We start from the raw sequence: 20,409 nt of genomic DNA, 5'->3' as shown, positions 1-20,409 counted from the left end.
AAATCTAGTTTTATACAAATGGCTGTGCGGGGCACACGTTGTACTCTAACCGGTGTTTTCATTTTACAATCCTGTCCGGGTCCGTTGCTCTGGTAGGTTCTGTGGAGCCCCTAATTGCTGGTACGTGGCTCATTAACTCACTGGTATCTCACTGTTGCCTGTTTGATTAAAACTGTGTTCTCTGAAGCCAGGGTGGTCTTTTTCCCCCACTGGGGAGGGCTGTGGCTCTAGGGCCAGAGCCACATTGCTGATCAGGTCTCCCCGACGACTGGAAACTGTTGTCAGTGGTCCCGCGAGTGAAGCCCTGAGCACTGACCCTAACCCAGGCAGCCCACAGGTGATGAGAAACACAGTTTATAACGTCATTAAGCGGCTCCCAAATCAGGAAATTTAGCTTTTCGACCCACTGCTGCTCCTGTGATGTTCATTAGGTAAATTCGCAGATCCTGTGCTCCAGTCTGGACCATGCGCCCTCTTGCTGTCCTGTCTTCCTTCCTGTGGCTGTGAGCCCTGCTTCTCCTCCTGCGGGGGGCGGAAGGGGTCTTCCCATGGTGTCCGGCCTCCCTGCTGCCCCTTGGCCCCGGGTCACTTCCTGTCCTCAAGAGGACAGACCCCGGACACCCAGCACCCTGTACTTTCTCCCCCAGCTCCACTTAGCAAATGCAATAATGTCAATAACAGTCATCATAACAGCTGAGCTGATTGAGTGCTTCCTGTGCCAGTCCCTCTTCTTTACATGCCGTGGCCCAGTGAGGGTAGCCACTGTTAATTACTAGGCCCATCTCCATGGAAAGTTGAGGAAACTGAAGCATCAGGCAGTTAAGGAAATTGCCCAGTCACACGTCTCAAGTCTGGCTCCAAAAGCACCCCCTTAATCTGAACTCTTAAAGGGATTATTGTGGAGGATGGAGAGATGGTCCTGGTGCCGGGGAAAGGGTGCTGATAAAAGGAAGCAGAGGAGGGGCATTTAATCCACCGTGGAGATGGAGTGAAAAATCATGTGTTCCAGCAGCTTAGAGTCTGTGCGTTTGTGAACCTCCAGAAATGGGGGGTAAAACTGTGTGTGTGTTGGTGCGTTTGTCACAGTGTCAGAAGCATCTGTGATTCAGAGAGGGAGAATGGCTGCTGGGCCGGATGATCCTCCAGGGTCCCTTCCAGCTCCTAAGCCTGTGGTTCTGTGACCATATAAGGCCACTGTGCCTGGGGAGTCTCACTGCAGCAGAGTGCAGTCCTGCACTGAGAGGGGGAAGCAGAGAGCAAAGGGAGCCCCAGCCCAGGCCCCCTGCAGGGTCTCCAAGGCAGCAGAGAGAGGAGCTGGGATAGGAGAGGTGGTGGTGGTGGGGCGGGGAGTGGAGTCCCTCCTTGATTGCCTCTTCCCAGAAAGCTCAGACCTGCTCCAGCCGGCTCGGCTGCTACCCTCCCTCTCTCTCCCCGTTTCCACTTGGGATCTTCTCCCTCAGTTGTGTTGCCAGGTTTCCAGAGTCCAGCTGGTGGCTCCTGTCCAAAATCAAACACAAGGCTGCAGAATCAGCCCTTGCTTGCTCCCCAGGTTTCTTCTGGTTTGGTAGCTTGGAAAACCCCACACCCCTCAGAGTCCCTGAGTTTGGGATGGGCACCAACACAGCATTTAGCTTGACCCTCCTTTGCTACCCTGGCTCTGAAGACATAGGAAATCTGGTGAGTTCCCACCCACCCACCCCCACCCACACACACACGTCTGCCTCCTTTAGTGAGCTCCTTGGAGAGGGGTGGGTCTTGTGCATCAGTGTAGACCTGGTTCATGTAGTTGTGTCCCACTTCCCCTGAGTACTATTCAGAGCCTAGCCCTGTGCCAGTTGTTATGGAGAGGAGGAACTGAGATGGGTGAGATGCGGTACCTGACCTCCAGGGACTGACAGGCTGGTGGTAAAGACAGAAAGTTAATAAACAAGTGCAGTAGGAAATGGTCTCCCAAGGTACGAAACATGTTTTAGTCATGACTGTATTGGTTGTAAGTGACAGAGACCCAAATCAGATTAGCTTATGCAGAAATAAGAGGGAGTGGTTTGACTCATATCACTCAGAAGTGTAGGGATAGGGTTAGCTTCAGGAATAGCTGGATCCAGTGGCTCAAATGATGTCTCTGGGACTTGATTCTGCACTCTGTCACTCAACTATGTAGATGAAGTTTGGTTTGTCTGGGGCTGCTGCAGTGTGAGATGTCAGAGGTGCCACATGCAGCCTCACTCCTGGTTTCCAAATCCTGGCCTGGTCTCCTCCAGGGCTCAAACCTGGGCTGTCACAAGAAACCAGAAACCAGACTCCCCTGGGCTGCCTCTCCAACCCCTAACCAAACACCTCCTTTCCTTGCCCCATACTCCTTGGGCTGATATTATAGGAGATGTTTTGATGCTCACTTTGTATGGGAAATCTCTGGGTTCTCTGGGAACTTAGATATAGGGATCCCAAAAGAAGCAGCAGTCCTGCCTGTCAGCATCCACCTGGTGGGCACAAGCACAGCCCCGAATGCCATTGTCACACTTACCAGCTGCGTGACCTCGCGTAGCTGGGTTAACCTCTTTGAGCCTCAGTTTCCTCTGTCAAGAGAAGATAAAATTATCTCCTAGGTTTGTTTTGAAGATTAGACGAGATCGTGCATGTAAAGCACTTAACGCAAAGACTTAACCCTCAAACATTAGCGGCTGTTATGATTCTGCTTCTTTTGTACCACCAGTGAAGGAAATTCTATTTGGGGGATTTTGACTTTAGGATGAAGATATTATCACTAACAGCTACTATATATTACATACTTACTATACAATAGGCACTTTACATTTATTCCTCACAGCAGTTCCTTGCGGCTGAGGAAACCAAGGCCCGAGGGGTTAAATCCTTTGCCAGGAACACACAGCTCATCAGTGATGGAGCTGGCGACCCGGTCTTTCTGACTCCTAAGCTCTGACCACTCTCCGGAATGAGATGGGAAATAGAAAATAAAGGGGCCTTAAGTGATACTTTTAAGGATATGTGACTGAAGTCAATGCTGGGGCGAGGGGGTAGGGAGCAGAGAAGAATGGGGCATGAAAGAAATACTGAAGGACTTACACTAAAAAAATCCAGCCTTTTTCTCTGAATGGTAGAATTATGAACATTTATTTATTTATGGTGTTGTTCTGTATGGTGCAACTTTTCTATGTTTGAGTACTTACTACTTTGTAGTCAGAGGGAAGGGAAGGTGTAAAATTCTACCCTGAAGCTAATTTTAAGCTAATATAAGCCAGTTTGAACAAGTTTTGCAACCAATAATCATGATTTGAGCAATTTTTGGCCAAACTGCTTCATTTTTGTAAACCCCGAATGAAGCTTCTCTATCTTGGGCCACCCCAGGCACCAGTGAGACCTTCCAGGCAGTATTCTGCCTAGTCCAGTCTGAGGCTTGAGGGGTGGCAGAAAGGACTGTGTACCCAGAGACACGGGTTCTGCTCCTGCCTGTGGCTCTCACCCTGCCTGCTGACAGCCATTAGGCCAGTTACTCAGTCTCACTCAGTCTCCTTTTCTAGAGATGGGTATAATGAAATCCTACCCTCCCTACCTTGTTAGGTGGTGTAAAGAATTAATACTAACAGGTGTGAAAAATGACAGTCCCAAGGAAATCCTGTAGGCAGCTGAGGGTCTAGAGAGTATTCCCAGGAGAGTGGCAAGGCCTGCTGGTCCAGAACGAAGCATGAGAAACTCATTGCACTGGCTTCTTGGGAGGGTGTGTCATGGGGACCAGTAAATCCAGACTGCACCTCTCAGGTCACCCAGAGGTCACCCTCTGAGGGGAGTCTGGTCTCGGAGACTTTTTTAGTGATGGTTCTAGAGTTTACAATATGTATCTTAACTTATGCTTTACTTTAAAGTAATGTTATGCTACTTCATGTATAATACAAGAATTTTTCAACAGTATTTTTCCATTTTACCCCTCCCATCCTTTGTGCTATTATATAAATTTTACTTCTATGTAATGCATTTTCAGCCTTTTTCCTCTCTTTGCTTCAGTTTGGATGGTTTCTATATTGGTGTATTCAAGTTCACTAATCTTCCGTGTGTCTAAATCTGCTGTTAATCCCCTACAGTGAAATTTTTGTCTCGGATATTGTATTTTCATCTTTAGATACTTCGTTTTGTTCTTTTTTATCTTCCATTTCTTTCCTCATTATACTCATGTTTTCCTTTAATTTCTTGAAAATATTTTAAATAGGTGTTTTTGAGGTCTTATTTGTTAATCCCATCATCTCTGTCACTTCTGGGTCTGCTTCTGTTGACTGATTTTTCTCCTGGTTATGGGTCACACTTTCCTCCTCCTTTGCATATCCAGAATTTTTTTATTGGATGCTGGATATTATTAAGTGTCTGGGTTTTGTTGTCCTCATTTAAAGAGTGTTAGATTTTATTCTGTCATGCAGTTAAGTTACTTGTGGGTCAGTTTGGTTTTCTGAGGCCCATTTTTCAGTTTTGTCCGGGCAGGTCTAATGTAGCCTTTACTCTAGGGCTAGTTTAGCCCTACTACCATGGCATGAGCCTTCTGGGGTTTCTGCCAAATGCCCTAGGTGTCAGCTCTCCACTCTGGTTAGTCAGAACTTGAGCATCTCCCAGCCTTGGGCCAGCTCTGGGAGGTGTCCACCTTATAAGCTCCCTGACACTTGTTTCTTGAGCTCGTAGAGTCTCACTCTATTCAGCCAAAGACTCAAGGAGACCCCTGTTCAGATATCTGGAGCTTTCCCTCTCTCTGCACTTTTCTCTCTGGTACTCTGCCCTTCAGTTCCCAGTCCCCACAGCTTTCCTGAACTTTTATCTTTATCCCATCAGCTCAGTAAGACCCCTGTGCTCTGCTTGGGTCCTCCCTCCCTGCACTGAGGTCTGGTAGACGCCTCCAGGCAGAAAGCCAAGGCAATCATAGGACTCACCATGCTTTGCTTCCTTTCTGTTCCAGATCATGGTCCTGTGCTGCCTGTTCTCCAGTGTCTGAAACCACTTGTTTAATGTATTTTGTCCAGTTTTCTGGCTGTTTACAGTGGAAACTAACAATCCCCTTTGAGATCCCCCTGGGGTTGTGCACCAATGCCTCAGACTGGGTGTACACTCAAGAAACTTGTGCAAAAACGGAGCTAGGGCTAATAAAAGTCAGTGAAAAGGCAATAGGGTCATTTTGATCTGCTTCTTAGAGAAACTCAGGATAAAGACTCACAACCCAGCACCAAGTCGCATTTTATAACAGGAATCATTAGTGTCCATCAGCTGACGAATGGATAAGTAAAACGTGGTATATCTGTACATGGAATCTAGTTTGGCAATAAAAAGAAAGGGAGTACTGACGCATGCTACAACATGGATGAACATGCCAAGTGAAAGAAACTAGTCACAAAAGGCAACACCTCGTGTGATTGCCTTTATGTGAAATGTCCAGAATAGGCAAATTTATAAAAACAGAAGGCAGATCAGATGAGTGGTTGCTTACTGCTGGGGTAGGGGATGGGGAGGGACTGCTAATGGGTACAGGATTTCTTTTGGAGAGGACAGAAATGGTCTAAAATTAGCCTGTGGTGACGATTGCCCAACCTTGTGAATATACTAAGAAGTACTGAATCACACGCTTTCCATGGGTGGATTGTATGGTCTGTGAACTATATCTCAGTAAAACTGTTTATACAAAGAAAGAAAACTTGTTAGCAGTTTTCTCCTGTACTGAAGGATGTGAAGGGCTGGAGAGGGGCTGTGGAGGTGGAAATGGAGGTCTGAGCTACTATACAGTTGGATGTACATGTTACAGGTAGCATTGAGGCTTGGACTGAAAAACATGACCACAGGAGAGTTTGCACGGGGCATGACTAATGTTGGATGTTAGTCTTGAAATCCATTTGTCCTTTCTTAATTACCTCAACCATGAGAGGATTCTTGCAAAGTCTTGGCTTTACCCCCTCTCTAGTTCTCTCTCCTCCCCAGACCCTTGTCGGCAGTGGGCGTTCACTGAGCGGCCGCCATCTGCAGGGAACAGGGACCTCAGGGCATGTCCAGCCTCAGCCCTGACCCCAGAGGAACCTGAGAACAGGAGGGCGGGGAGTGTCGCATGGCCTCTGAGAACTGCAGTGTCGCCTTCGTGTCCTCCATGTCATGTTCAGAGCCATCAGAATAAGGGTGACACAGTGGTCACGTCCCAGCTGAGGATGGGGGAGTAGGCAACTCCTTCTGTTGGCTTTTCTCTTGTCAAAGAGGAAGGTTTTAAGTGAGTGCTCTTCCCTTCATTAAAAGCAGTGTAAGTTTTCTGTGAAAGAAAAAATGTATTCTTCGTGTGCAGGCTTCTCGCAGGGGTCTTCAGCAGTATACTCCTAAGTGGGTATTTAAGTTAAAACCCTGAGCTTTGCTTAAAAATACTAATGGTGAACATTTATCGAGTGCTTAGTGTGTGTTCTAAGTGCTTTCAAGTATTGTCAACCCCTTGACTGATCTTTCTTTCACTGTACATAGGGAATGTAAAAAGACTGCGTTTCTTTTTTCCACTGTTCTGTTTTTCAGATTAATTTTCAGTAATTTAGGTCGATTTTTCCTTCAGATTTTGTGGTTTTATCACAGCAGCTCAGTAATTCAGCATCCGAGCTGGGCCCGGCCCTCAGCCGGGAGGTTGGCTGGGGTGGGGCTTCACATGCCCGGCACGCTCGGTGCCAGCTGTGGACAGCGCACTCATCAGGCATGCTGTGTGTGGTTTTGCTCTAGGATCATCCACGAAGATGGCTTCTCTGGAGAAGACGTGAAACAGTACAAGCCCGTTGTCTACAGCAACACCATCCAGTCCCTGGCAGCCATCGTCCGGGCCATGGACACTTTGGGCATCGAATACGGTGACAAGGAGAGAAAGGTAGGCTGCTGCGCCCATGCACACGGGGAGGAGAGGGCCGTCTCTGGTACCCGCTGCGTCCTCTTCATAAGGCCAGGCTGCCGTGCAGGGACAGGACGAGACTGTGCTGTGTCACCCGCCAGTGTACCAGTCGACCTGGCCAATACAGTTAAACAGGGGCTCTGGTGACAAGCAGACCGCCACAGCACAATCGCCAAGGAAGGAGACAACAGCCACAGAATTCCAGGGTTTATTTTGCAGATGCGAAAGGGTTGGTGACTGCCCTAAACTGGGACTCTCACAACATTGTCCAAGTACATGCCCTTGGGCAATTAACCTGAACAGAAAAAATATTTCTTAGACAAAACAAGCCCCACCTAGCCACCATCTTCCCTCCTTAGGAGAGCTTTCCTTACCTTGTTGGGGGTGGGGCAGCCATTTGAATTCAGTCTCTTCCCTCCTTTGCCCCATGGGTTGTGTTTTCTGCCTCTCCGAGGTGTGTCTGAGGACCGAAGAGGCTCTCCTTCCTGTAGGAGGTCGACATCCTAGAACAGGGACGATTTTTCAGTTGAGTTTCCAGGCATCTGATAAGTGGTGAATGGAATAAGTTGTAAAAGCCTCTTTTTTGCAAACATTTGCGTTAACTGTAAGACTGAACCTTACACAGCTATACTGGCAAAGCCAAATAAAAGGTGGCGGGGAGGGAGGGAAAACAGCCTCAGATAAGTCTATCTAAAAGTGACTCTTCGTCTCCTGGTGGGACCCTGAATCCCAGCGATCCCCCTCCTGTGACCTGGAGTGTGAGGAGGGGAGCAGGTGGAGGTCTCCGAGCGCCTGGGCCCCTCCTTGGAGGCTCTGGACGGAGAGCGTTAATCTCCGATTACTGCGTGGTTTGGTTATACATAGTGTATATATCCTGTCTTGGCTAAAAAATCACCTCCCTTACAGAGGAAAACTATCTTCACCTTCTCTGGGTCTGATAAATCATCTGCGACAGATAGCTTTAAATGTAAAATTCAATATTTTATGCACAAAATCCTAATTCCATGCGACAGAGTCATCCCAGCTCAGGCATTGCCTCCTCCCAGAAGATGGGAACTGGGTGACTGAGAGTGTGTCCAAGACCAGCCTGGGGTGGGGAAGCCGGACGCTGCCCCTCTGCAAGGCTGAGTCTGGAAGCTGGCTCTGCAGAGGAAGTACTTCTCCCCAGGGACTAGCTTTGGATTTGGTCATAGAGCCAGGGCCTGCGGAACCAGGGGCACTGAGTTCTTCAGTCTTGTTTCCACTTAGTATTCACTGAGAGTACAGTGTACCAGGCCTTGCTGGGGATGCAGGAACGAGCACAGTAGGAGTGGAGCTGGAGAAACCAGTCAGCAAAGAGCAACTCAGATCATCAGAAGTAGCCAAGACAGGTTGCAAGTAGCCAGACAAGTTACAGGGCCTCATTCATTGTTAATGATAATGGCCACAGTGCTTATACAAATAGCTCTCTTGTACTGAACACCTCCTAGCTGCCAGGCACTGTGCTAAGCACCTTACAAGTATTAACTCACTTTACTCAACTCAGTCATTAAAGCCCAGAGCAGGAAATGCCTGGTATGATCTTCAGACATGGGACAGGCCACAGGCCTTTGGTCTTTCTGTCTGCCTTTTGGCCAAAGAGAGAGCCTGGAGCCTGAATCTCAGTTAACCAGACGCCAGGCCCAGTGCAAAAGCTCACGTGTCCACAGCTCACACCTTACACAAACACCCACACAAACACACATGCACGCAGGCACACACAACCACAGCCTGCGAGATCTTCCAAGAGTATGTGTGTTCACCGCCATGCCCACCTCCCAACCAGTCTTCTTTCCCCAAAACCTCCTGCCCGGATTATAACCCAGACAGTCAGTGCGACTTCAGAATGCTTTTCTCCTTCAGTTTTGGAAAACGTTTGTTGTTCACGGGGGGATTTTTCTTTCCCCCCATTTTATTATCCTGAATAGAGAGATGATTGCTTGGGAATTGCTAGGAAGATGATATATTAAGGACTATACTGTGGGACCCCTTGGCTTCTGTGGCTGTTCCTCTTCTGTGGGATTCCTGGTTGAGACAACCCTCAAGTAGGAGATCAGGAAAGGCTCCTCTGGGAAGGGAGACCAAGAGCAGAGTGGGGACTCCCTGGAGAATCCACTGGACACAGAGAGGAGCTGGAGCCCAGTCCTCTTCCGGCAGGTGGCACCGTGGCAGACGCCTGACCGGTCTGCGGGGCAGCACAGGTTTGTCAGGCACAGTCCTTCTGGCTGGCAAAGGCCTCCAGACCCTGGGGCACCTCCTCCTGTGTTATTTCACCTTAGGCTAAAGTGAGCCAGGCAGCTGGAGAAGGTGTTTCCTGGGAGTGGGCTGCTCTGGATTTGCTGTTTGGGCAGCAGGGTGCAAGGATCCCCCGCTTGCCTGCATATCAGTTGTCAGGGGCTTGAGGTGGAAGGGGGCAGCCACTTCAGACTGGGTGGCCAGGGAAGGCTCCCCTGAACCTGGAAGGGATATTTGTGATGAAACTCGACTCTAAGGAGGAGCCAGCCGTGGGAGGAGGAGGAGGGACAGAGGTTCTAAGCGGACGCTACCAGGGCCCTGAGTGAGAAGTGAGCCTGGCAAGTTGGGAACGAGAAGCTCTGTTCAGCCTGAACTGCGTCCAGGGGCAGAGGTGGGCCCTGGGGTGTTGGATGCCCTCCAGTCAGGTCTGCCTGCAGCTGGCCAGTTGTTGGTGACCAGATGCCCTGACCCCAAGGCTGGGTCTCCAAACTCTTTCCTCTCTCGGGTTCCCAGGGGCTGCCCACCTGGGGGATCTGCTGTTTGGATGTTGGGAGAACCGTCCCATGCAGAGCCGACCCAGATTAGGGTTTTGGTGTGTAAAGAAAAGACCTCCTTCTCTCTCTTGGCTTCCGCACGTCCGACATCGTCCCCCCACCCATAATGGCATATCTGGAGGAAAACAGCCCCACACCCAGCACCTGCTTGGGCCAACCAGCTTTATACTCTCCATACAGAGAAGCATCTAGAAGCTTCCTTGCCATACCTCATTAGAACAATGTCCTTGACTTCTCCTGGCAGCTGGCTTGCCCCCCTGCCCTGGCCCCCCAGTGGAGGGAGGACTGACTGGTTTCTCCTGCAGCCTCTCTGGGGTGTGGACTCACCTGAGGCCATATGACAGTGCATGAGCCCAAGCCTGAAAGAGCCTCTTTGTTGGGCAAACGTCAGGGATCTCCTTATATACCCCACGCCCCAGCACCCCCAGGCCACAGACTGCTCCCCAAAGATACCACACACTCCCACACCTCCAGGCCTCGGCTCAGACCACACCTTCTGCCTCTTGTGCCTTCTCCCCTCTCTTCCCCCGGAGCTCTTCCTGCTTAGCAAGGACCAGCTGAGCTCCCGTCTTTGCATGAAGACTTCCTCTCCTTCCCCTGACAGCCCAGCCCAGCTCAGCTCAGCGCTTTCTCTGTTGAGCATGTATCTCATGCAGTGTGTCCGCTCTTTCCTTAGAGCAGTGACCCTTGTGCTTCAGGGTGATCAAAACCCATTTGAGCAACTAATGAAAGCCATGAGCCTTCTCTCCAGAGCCATGCACTCACTCACATGTCCAGGAAATTTTTCATACCATTTCAGGGGGCTCTGGAACTCCTAAAGCCCACCAGTGGAGCCTAGAATAAGAACTCCATTATGTCTAAGGTCTTTCTGCTCAAGGCCTGTGTCATTCATCTTTGGGTCACCTCCCCACCCCAACAACCAGCACATAGTAGACCCACCCAAAAAAATCTCTTGAGTAGAAAGACATTTCTAACTTTCTCGGTACTCAGAGAAAAAAGGAAAAGAACCTGTAATGTTATCACTACTGAACAGATGTTGACTGAGTACCTACTATATGTTTAGTTTGTGCTAAGCTCTGGAGAAAGAGAGGAATGTGGGATGGGGCCTTGGAGGGGCTGGTCATCTTCTTGGGAGGACAGGGCTCATAGGCTCATTCCGTGAAGTGGTCAGGGAAAGCTTCTTAGAGGAAGTGAGGCTGGAACTGTCCTTGAAGCAGAGGTATGGCTTCACAGGCACAGATGTAGGTGAGGAAAGGGACTTGAAGCAGAGAAGAGCATGAATAAAGGCCATGGGTTGGTGGTGACCAGAGGAGATTTGACTGACGGAGGAGGCCAGTGGCCAGGACAGAGGATTAGGATATGGGAAGGTGTGGGAAAGTTAGAAGATACAGTTAGATCCAGATTGGGTGGGCCTTGGAAAGTATGTCAAGGGGTTTGGGTTTTATCCTGTTGGCAGTAGGCAGCCATTGATAAAGTTTGAGCTGGGGAAGAATGGGATGAAAGCGAGTTTTAGGAGATTATCATGATGGCATGTGCATGGTGGGCTAGTGGTGGGAGAGACTGAAGGTCAGGAGGCAGGTTGGGAGCTACAGTAAGGGTCTCGATGGGAGTTGGAAAGGAAGGGCAGCAAAGTGATGTGTGGTGATGAAAGAAAGGGACCTGGTAGTTACTTGGCTACTGGGGCAAAAGTGTAAGGATCAGGGGCTTCCCTGGTGGCGCAGTGGTTGAGAGTCCTCCTGCCAATGCAGGGGACGCGGGTTCGTGCCCCGGTCTGGGAAGATCCCACATGCCGCGGAGCGGCTGGGCCCGTGAGCTATGGCCGCTGAGCCTGCGCGTCCGGAGCCTGTGCTCCGCAACGGGAGAGGCCACAACAGTGAGAGGCCCGCGTACCGCAAAAAAAAAAAAAAAAAGTGTAAGGATCAGGAAACTGGGACTCTAGTGTTACTGGCCTGGATGACTGGAAACAAGGTGACACCTCTGGCAGAAAGTCAGGAGACAGGCTGGGCTGGGCCAAATATGGTCTCAACCTCATGGGCTCCAGCTGGAATCAGCAAGTAGTAGATGGACTCAGAGAACTGCAGCTCCAAGAATTGAAGATGATGATAATAGTTGCTTTCAATTTTTATGTTCTAGGGCTTGCATTAAACCATTTATATTAATTAAAAATTTTAATCCTAACAGCTACCTGTGCAGTGGGTGCTATTGTTATCCCCATTTTACAAGTGAAAAAAAAAAAAAAGAGGCACAGAGAGGCAAAGTGACTTACCCAGGGACATTCAGCACAAAATATATACGTATATAATACAGATTTGTAACCCCAAGGAAGCTATAATTCATATAGCTCAGGTCCAGAGCAGAGTCCCATTTAAATAGGCACAGTACAACCAGGCAAAACAAATCTTCAGAATCCCATTCTTTCTTCTGAGTTTCTCCAGAAATATGAAAAGGGACTCAAAGGGCAACATCCACTGCTTTTCTCACAAGTCGTTTTCTGTCTTCCTCATGTCTGTCCCAACCCCACTCTCTTTAGCTGCTTTCTCTCTAAGTTCCCCAAGAGACCATCTCTCTACCGCCAGCCTGCCAGGCTTTTCCCCTCCTGTCCTCTTTCTCCTTCTTGCTATTCTGCCTCTTTTCCTCCTGCTTTCTTCCTCCCTCTCCTGCTCTATGCCTAGACGGGGTCCCCTCTCCTCTTCTCCCTCTTTCCCTTTCTCCAACTGTTCCTCAGTTTCTCTCTTTCTTCTTCTCCCTGTCTCTCTCTCCATCTCCGTCTCCCTCCTTCCTTCCCTCCCAACTCACCCCCAGTTCATTATCATGTAAATTCTCTTAACTTTTTGAGTGGAGTCCCTCTCCCTCCCCCTTCCTCCGTCCTCAGCCCAGGGCCTGCATCTGCATCACAAAAGCAGAGAAACTTGTGTGGCAGAACTGACCTAAACTCAGACACTGGAAGAAAGTCCGGGGAGACTGGACAATTACAGGTTTAGGAGGTTCACTTGGACGACCGTGGGAGATGGGGAAAGTCTGTGAACAATCCCATGTTATAAATTTTATCACACCCATGTGTATATAAAAATATACATAAAATTTATGTGCATATACATGTATATTTGCATATGTAAAGTACATTATAATGGGACAATAGCGAAGAGATAATGCTTTGAACTTGTATAAGGCTTTATTCAGTTGAAAATACTCTCATTTTCGTTTTTTTCGTTTGTGCATATGCCTATTTCTCCCATTAAATTATAAACTCTCTGAGGACAGAATATAGATCTTATCTATCTAGTACAATGCCTGACACAAGAAGTATTGGATACTGCATTCAATCAAATCCCAGCTGGGCTTTTATCATAAATGGGTGTTGAATTTTGTCGAAAGCTTTCTCTGCATCTATTGAGATGATCATATGTTTTTTCTCCTTCAGTTTGTTAATATGGTGTATCACGATGATTGATTTGCATATATTGAAGAATCCTTGCATTCCTGGAATAAACCCCACTTGATCATGGTGTATGTTCCTTTTAATGTGCTGTTGGATTCTGTTTGCTAGTATTTTGTTGAGGATTTTTGCATCTATGTTCATCAGTGATATTGGCCTGTAGTTTTCTTTCTTTGTGACATCCTTGTCTGGTTTTGGTATCAAGGTGATGGTGGCCTCGTAGAATGAGTTTGGGAGTATTCCTCCCTCTGCTATATTTTGGAAGAGTTTGGCCCTGCGTAAATTATTTAACTTCGTTAACCCTCAGTGTTTCTGTATGTAAAACAGGCATAATTCTAATACTGTCCCCTTTCCTCTGTTGTAAGACTAAATGAGGTGATGCATGTGAAGCGCTTAGGACAGTGCCTGACACGTACAGCACTTACTGGGCGGCCCAGGGTCAGTGACTCAAGCGGGACTAAAGATCAGTGAGTGCTGTTTCTGGAATTGCTGCCCAGCCTCTAATGTTCCACCAAGAGGCTTCATTAGAACACCCCCTCCTTAGAGATAATGGCACTATTTGGGGAGGCAGAATCAAATTTCATACTTAGATTCCAGAATGTCATTGGATCTCCTCTGGTAAAAGAAATCTTGACATTTAAGTCACACAGTGGAGCGCTGAACACTAACTTTTTTTTTTTTTGCACGGTACGCGGGCCTCTCACTGTTGTGGCCTCTCTCGTTGCGGAGCACAGGCTCCGGACGCGCAGGCTCAGCGGCCATGGCTCACGGGCCCAGCCGCTCCGTGGCATGTGGGATCTTCCCAGACCGGGGCACGAACCCGTGTCCCCTGCATCGGCAGGCGGACTCCCAACCACTGCACCACCAGGGAAGCCCCTAACTTCTTTTTAATCAGGGGAATGTGGTGGCGCCATCTCCACGGCGCAGTGCCGTTCACCCTGTGGTTTACATGAATTCTGAAACAGACAAAAGCAAGGATGCTCTCTGGTCTGTGTCTGCCTGAGTTCCTGGAGTCTGGAGAAACCGCAGCGGTCCTCAGTGGTGGTTGTCAGATCTGACGGGGGCTGGGGAGGTGACAGATGAAGGCCCAAACCTGAGGCCAAGAAGAGGCTTCCTCTGGGCAGCAGCATGTACACTGCTGCATGCTAGGTACCGCGCCGCTCCTCAGCTGTATCGGACCAGGCCTGGCCTGGCTCTGATCCCCTGCTGCCCAGGTTAATAGAGTTTGAAACTCCTCCATTCAAGGCCACCTAAGTCTGCTGCTCCATTTTGCAGATGGTGGCAAAAAATAGGCCCCACCTGGGCCCAACAGGAAAGAGACTTACACAAGGGATGACCTGGCAGGCCCAGGACTAGAACTTCAGGTTTTCTGAATCACTGTTCACTTCTCTTTCCATCTCAGCAGTCTGCCCCAAATCACTCAGCCAACCTGGGGCCTTGTTTTGTTTCATTTGGTTGGTTAGTCACTCATCCCGCAGAAACTTTGTAAGCAGTCACATCCCTGGCAGACAGTGCACAGGGAGGTGGGTTTACATGCAAAAATGAAAAGATGAGGGATCCCATCCTTTGATTTCCAAGGCCTCCCCAGCTCTGCAGGGCTCAGTGCAGCCAGGTCGGCTTGCTCCCTGTGGTCTAAGGCTGGATCAGGCCCCAGGCTCTGGGTTTGGGGCAGGCTTCTTTATCTTAAGCCCTGCCATAAGGAGTTCCATACCTGCCTGCTAGTACCTTGGCCCAGGTTGGCGGCACAAGTGGCTCTTCCTGGCCTTACTCCAAAAGGAAGAACCAACTCAAAGGAACAGCAGGTTTCAAGGTGGGAAAGGAAGAGGAGGGATTAAAATTTCAGGTTTTTGAGATGTCCCTCCAGTTCCTCTCCTCCTTAGAGTATTCTTGGGTTTCCTCAGCTGCAAATGGTTGCCTCCTCCTCTGAACGCTTGTCATTTTGGAGCTCCAGCCCCAGCTCTCCCCGGCCCTCTGCCTCAGGATGCCTCCCCTCTGCAGCTAGACAGTGAGTCTGGAGGGCCAGGACGGTCTTGTCCACCTGAGCGTTCACCCGTCCATTTGTCCACATTGGTGTTCCCGCAGTGGTGGGCAAGACCCAGTTCCTGCCCCCAGGGCGCAGGCAAGGAGGGCAGATGCTTCAGTAGATAGTGTTTTTTATTCTGGTGAAAGTGCAGTGATAATGACATATCTCACTGGGTTGTCTTGAGGATTAAAGGACTAATAGGTAGAAGCTCTTAGAGCAGGGCCTGGCACGCAGTAGGTACTCAGGAAAGCTTAGCGGTTATTAGCATCATGTGCCTTGAATCAGAGTAACAACTACTCTAGTTTTCAAAGGTTCATTAGGCCTTACAGATGAACAGTGGTAGGAGGGAAGCAGGCCCCCCTGGCTGAGGGCAGCCTGAGCTGAGTAAAGGTGAGTGCGGGGTCTGAGCGCTCATAGGAGGAGCCCTGCCTTTGCTTGGGTTCCATCCTGCTGTCAACTGCCCACCCTAGAGAATCCGGAAAGCCGCAGCAGGCTTGGACCTCTTGCATGATTGGCATTTAATGAAGAGGTGCTGATGAGGGGAAGATGGAGCGTTCTCCTCCACTGAGTTTTGGAGTTTACTGAGGGCTAAATAGAAAACCATTTTTCTGAATCTTGATAAAATGCTGAGCCATTCCCTGCCTTAGTAAGTCAAGTGTTGAGAACGCACAAGGGTGTTTCCTTGTTGATGGAGGGTCACACTGGGCCTCAAGGTCCTCTCCGTGGACTTCAGGGGTTGTGGTCCAGGCCCAAAGATGAAGGACATTCCAGGAGGAGGCTGGGCCTAGTATGCTGCCCCAGGACATTCTGAAGAAGTTACCTTTGGGACTAAATTGTCGGAAAAACAGTTCAGCTAGGAGAAAAGCCGACGTTCCTTCCTGCCTTGAGGCCTTTGATCCACAGGCACCCGGCCAAGCATGGACACGCTCCCTGGCCTTGTTCCTCGAGAAGCAGGGTGTGGGCTGCCATTAGAGTTACGGAAGGATTATGGAGGTATTCCCTGTGTTGGGTAGTCACAGCCTTAGCTTTAAATGGTAAGCACTTTCACTTGGGCAAGTCACAAAGCTCCTCTGAGTCTCCCTGTGCAAGTTAGGATATATTGGGCTGCACGTAAAAACCACACAACCAGCAGTGTCCTTGACGGTAAGGACAGGGACTCCTGAGGGTCGGCAGCCCGGGGCTGCTCTGCAGCTGTGCAGCATCAGGGCCTGGGTCAGCACCTCGGTGGCTCTCTGGGCGCTCGTGGCTCCAGGATGGCAGGTGACACCCTCTCACAAGGACTCCAGAGGCAGGAGGAAGAAGCAGGGCGGCCTGACTTTTTACTCCACATCGGCCTAGCAGCAAGGGATCTGAGGAAAGCAAAAATGTGGGGTTTTTGGCCATTCTAGTAGGACACAGAGGCAAGAGACAAGGGGCTGGGGGACAGCACCAGTCACCACCTGCCACCCTGCCTGTGGACTGTCATGGGAATTAGTAAGAACGTGAAAGCAGGTGTACTGAGTCAATGGGAAGTCCAGTCCAGCGGCCAGGAATGGGGGAGGTACTCTGGTGGATGGGTGCTCCTCCAGGCTGGAGCAGAGATGGGTCCTCGTTTCTTCTCCAGTTTTTGCCTTTGTTTTCCCACTGTCTTAGTCTTTTCTGGCCGATATAACAGAAATACCATAGACTGAGTGGCTTAAACAACAGAAACTTATTTCTCACAGTTCTGGATGCTGGGAAGTCCAAGATCAAGGTGCCAGCAGATTAGATGTCTGGTGAGGGCCACTTCCTGGTTCATGGACAGCCGTCTTCTCACTGTGTCCTCTCACGACGGAAGGAATGGGGTTGATCTCTGGAGTCTCTTATAAAGGCACTAATCCCCTAATCCCCATCCCAATATCATGATGTTGGGGATTAGGTTTCTACATATGAAATCTGAGAGGACACAGATGTTCAGTCTACAGCACCCTCATAGGCTCAGAAGCTAGAATGTTGTCCCGAGGGGCACCGGAGACAAGAAAGTGGTTGGTGGCAGGTAAAATCAGCTCATGAAAAAGGAAATGGAAGCAAAACAAGCAAATGCTGGGGAGGCCACCATAGCCATCCTAAATCTCTTCTTGAGTTCAGCGCTCCCAGCTGTGCCTGATTGATATTGTATCAGCGGATGGCCAACCAGGCCCAAGCTAGCACAGCAGGATTATGAGATAACCCAGTGTGCTGGAGCTAGAGCTGCTGTTCCCATGGTGGCCTCTCCCCCAGGATCCCAGGTGTAGGGCGCATGGACACACAGCCCCCAGCCCACCCCTCCCCTTTCCCATCTCACCTTTCCACTGGGGCTGTGGCAGGGGTGATGGCAGAATTGGAGATGAAGCCAGGCGGGGGATATGGGCCCATGTTTGGGGATGTCTCCTGGGGAGACTTGGGTCTTTGCCAGCCCACCTGAGCCAGCAGGGACCTTAGCCATGTGCCAGTCAAGACTTCATTTTAGAGCTGGGCAAGTGCAGCTGCAAAGGACTGTGCCCAAGAGAGGCAGCTCAACAGGGGTTAGAGCCAGGCTTTGGAGTCAGAGACACAACCTTGAATCCTCACCCTGCCTGTCACCAGCACTGGACTTCAGGGTGGTCATTTGGTTCACTCAACCTCAGATTCCTCATCTGAAAACTGAAGATGATAATAATATGACGTACTCACAGGGTTGTTAATGGTTGAAGAGTTAATGTGTGTTGAGGGCTAAGCATGGGGCCTGGCACCTAGTAAGTGCTCAGTAAACAGCTCTTGCTTGCATCTTCCTCTCACCCACACTTCACTGCCTGTCTGGTGGAGAGAGTGCCAGGACTAGAAGCCTGGCTGTGACAGTTGTTTCAAACCAGGGTGAAGAGCTAGTGCCAAGGCCTCCGAACTACCACAAGTCAAAGAGGTGGCCTCAGCCCCTCCCCAAAATTCCCTATCGGTTCTGGTTCCAGGCTGGGAAGCAGGGTGTGTGTCCCGGCCTCTGTCCCTCTTCCTGGCTTTGCTGGAGTGGAGGTGAGGAAGGCTACTCCTGAACCAGTGTCTGGCAAGGCCTGAGACAGAGACCAAAAGAAGTGGAGCTAAGGAGAGCGAAAGCAGGATCCCAGAGAAAAGGAGAGAGGCAGACAGTGCTGGGTGACAGTCCCCCGGAAACACTTGAGATGGTTTCTTCATGAGTAGGGAGGGCGACCATATGTCCCAGTGTCAGTGGGGTGCCTGGCACAGAGCAAGTGTTCCTTAAATGGCAGCTACTTTGTTCCTTTGTGTTAAGGCTGTCCCTGGCTCCGTGAATGTCATTCCCGCCGTAAACCCCTCCCCAGTCCCTGCGGCTGGAAGTGTCTTTTCCCTCTCCTGGGCACCTACAGCATCTCTCTTTCTTTCATTTGTTCACTCACTCGTTCATTTGAGAAACGTGTAGTGGCCTTCTGTGCACTAGTGGTGTGCCAGGCCCTGGGCGCACAGTGGTGAGCAGAGACGAGCAGCAGTGCCGCCTTCACAGAGCTCAGTGTGGGGGAAGATGGGCGCCCCTCGGTAACTCCAGAGAGCTGTGAGCATCCCAAGAGCAGGCCTGGCCTGGGCTCTGCTGCTGACGAGGTGTCTGACGGAGAGCAGGAAGGAGCTGGCATGGTGGGGCCGGCGGCAGCGGGAGAGGAGGTGCGTGGAACAGCCTGTGCACGAGCACGTGCAAAGGCTCTGAAGTGGGGAATCAGGGTCTGAAGGAAGGCCAGTGTGACCGGAGCTGAAAGGTCAAGTGGGGAGAGTGGGAAGAGATGAGTCTGAAGAGGGAGGCAGGGGCCAGCCAGGTGAGGAGAGCTTCCAGGCCATGAAAGGAATTTTGGCTTTGTTCCTGGCTCAGCAGGAAGGCACCGAAAGTTTTAAGCAAGGCCAAGACACGGCTAGCCTCTGAGAGGCTTGCCATGGTTGCCCTGTGGTGAATGGATAGATGGGCGGCCAGAGAAGAGCTGAGAGGCTACTGCAGGCCCCAGGGGGGTGGAGAGGTAGTCTGCCCCGAGAGGGGGTGGGCCTCTTTCTGGGCCTGCCCACTGCCCACCTGACATGGAGCCTGGTGCAGCTGCCACATCCCCCACGGGACCACGAGCTCCTCTGGGTATACTGCCTGCACAGGGCCTGCCAAACCCTGCAGAGTCCTGCGGGTGGGCCCACAGAGGTCCCCCCCGCCAACTCAACCGACAGACAGGGTACCCCAGGCCCTCAGTACCATAGCAGCCCTGGCCTCCCTGCTCTGGGAGTCCTCAGTGGGAACCTCCTCCAGCCTCCCCGACCTCCCCTCCAGCCCCTGACCTCAGCCCCTTCTGGATATTCTGACCTCTTCTCCCTCAACCCCTACCCCTGGCCTCAGTCTCCGCATCTGTAAAATAGGGATGATTCTATACTTATGACAACAAACGCCACAGACGGGGACTCCTTGCAAGGCAGCGTGCTCCTCCAGACACAGTAGGAACGTGTTCCTAGCTCTGATGTGCACAGACAGACCCTTACGGCTCAGACAGCAAGCTCGCATCGCCCAGCACAAGTGCTGACAGTCGGCTTCTCTCCTTCCTCTCTCCCAAGTGAGCCCAGGAGCAGTTGACTGCCCTAGAGAAGCCGTGGCTTAGGAGCATTTGCACAACCAGACTCCCCTCCCCCAGTATTTCTCGTCTGAGGTCCCCAGGGCACAGTCCTGAAATAGCTCACTGCCAAATTAGGTCCCGCTTTTCCAGCTCCGTGGGCACCCTCCCCCTTCTTGCCCAGCCCTCTGTCTTCCTTCCTTTCTCCTTCCTGCTGCACTTCCCTGCCTGGTGCCACGACCAGCTGGTTCCCCTGATGACAACTGGCCAAGGAGAGGAAGGCAGCTCTCCTGGCCCAGGGAGGCTCTGCGTGCTGAGCTTTTGCAGGCCAGGTTGCCTGCTGGGGGCCTGGGCCGGTCTGGGGGCTCCACCGCTGTTCTCAGCGTCTGCAGTTCTGCACCTGAGTGGTGCAGTACCTTGATTCCAGGATACCACCCTCGCCGGGACCACGTCCAAGAGTTTCCCTCTGCAGCAAGGAGCATGATGATAAGGTCTCAGCCTCTTGTATCTTCCTATATGGAGCCACAGTGCACATCCTTGAAGTGAAGCTCTGTGTGTGGTGGGGCAAAGAGCACATGTTCAGGAGTCAGGCCAAAGGTCTGACAAGGTCAAAACTGGATCCTCCTTTTTTAGCTTTGTGACCTCAGGCAGGTTCCTTAAGTACCCTGAACCTCGGTTTCCTCCTCTGTAAA

General features: G+C 50.7%; 1 protein-coding gene across 4 annotated transcripts in view; it reads left to right on the top strand.

Moving 5' to 3' along the window:
* The window catches only part of GNAO1 (G protein subunit alpha o1), a 167,082-nt gene that overhangs the window by 78,010 nt on the left and 68,663 nt on the right, over positions 1–20,409 (top strand). For all 4 annotated transcript variants that reach the window (XM_059999616.1, XM_059999617.1, XM_059999615.1 and 1 more), the window contains one exon: positions 6,733–6,874. In XM_059999616.1, the coding sequence (XP_059855599.1) occupies positions 6,733–6,874 (142 nt within the window). The remainder of the gene's footprint in view (positions 1–6,732; positions 6,875–20,409) is intronic.

Source organism: Delphinus delphis, chromosome 20 (assembly GCF_949987515.2).
Source record: "Delphinus delphis chromosome 20, mDelDel1.2, whole genome shotgun sequence".
Lineage (NCBI taxonomy): Eukaryota > Metazoa > Chordata > Mammalia > Artiodactyla > Delphinidae > Delphinus > Delphinus delphis.
The sequence above is the reverse complement of the archived record's forward strand: the minus strand, read 5'-3'. Positions and strand labels throughout refer to the sequence as shown.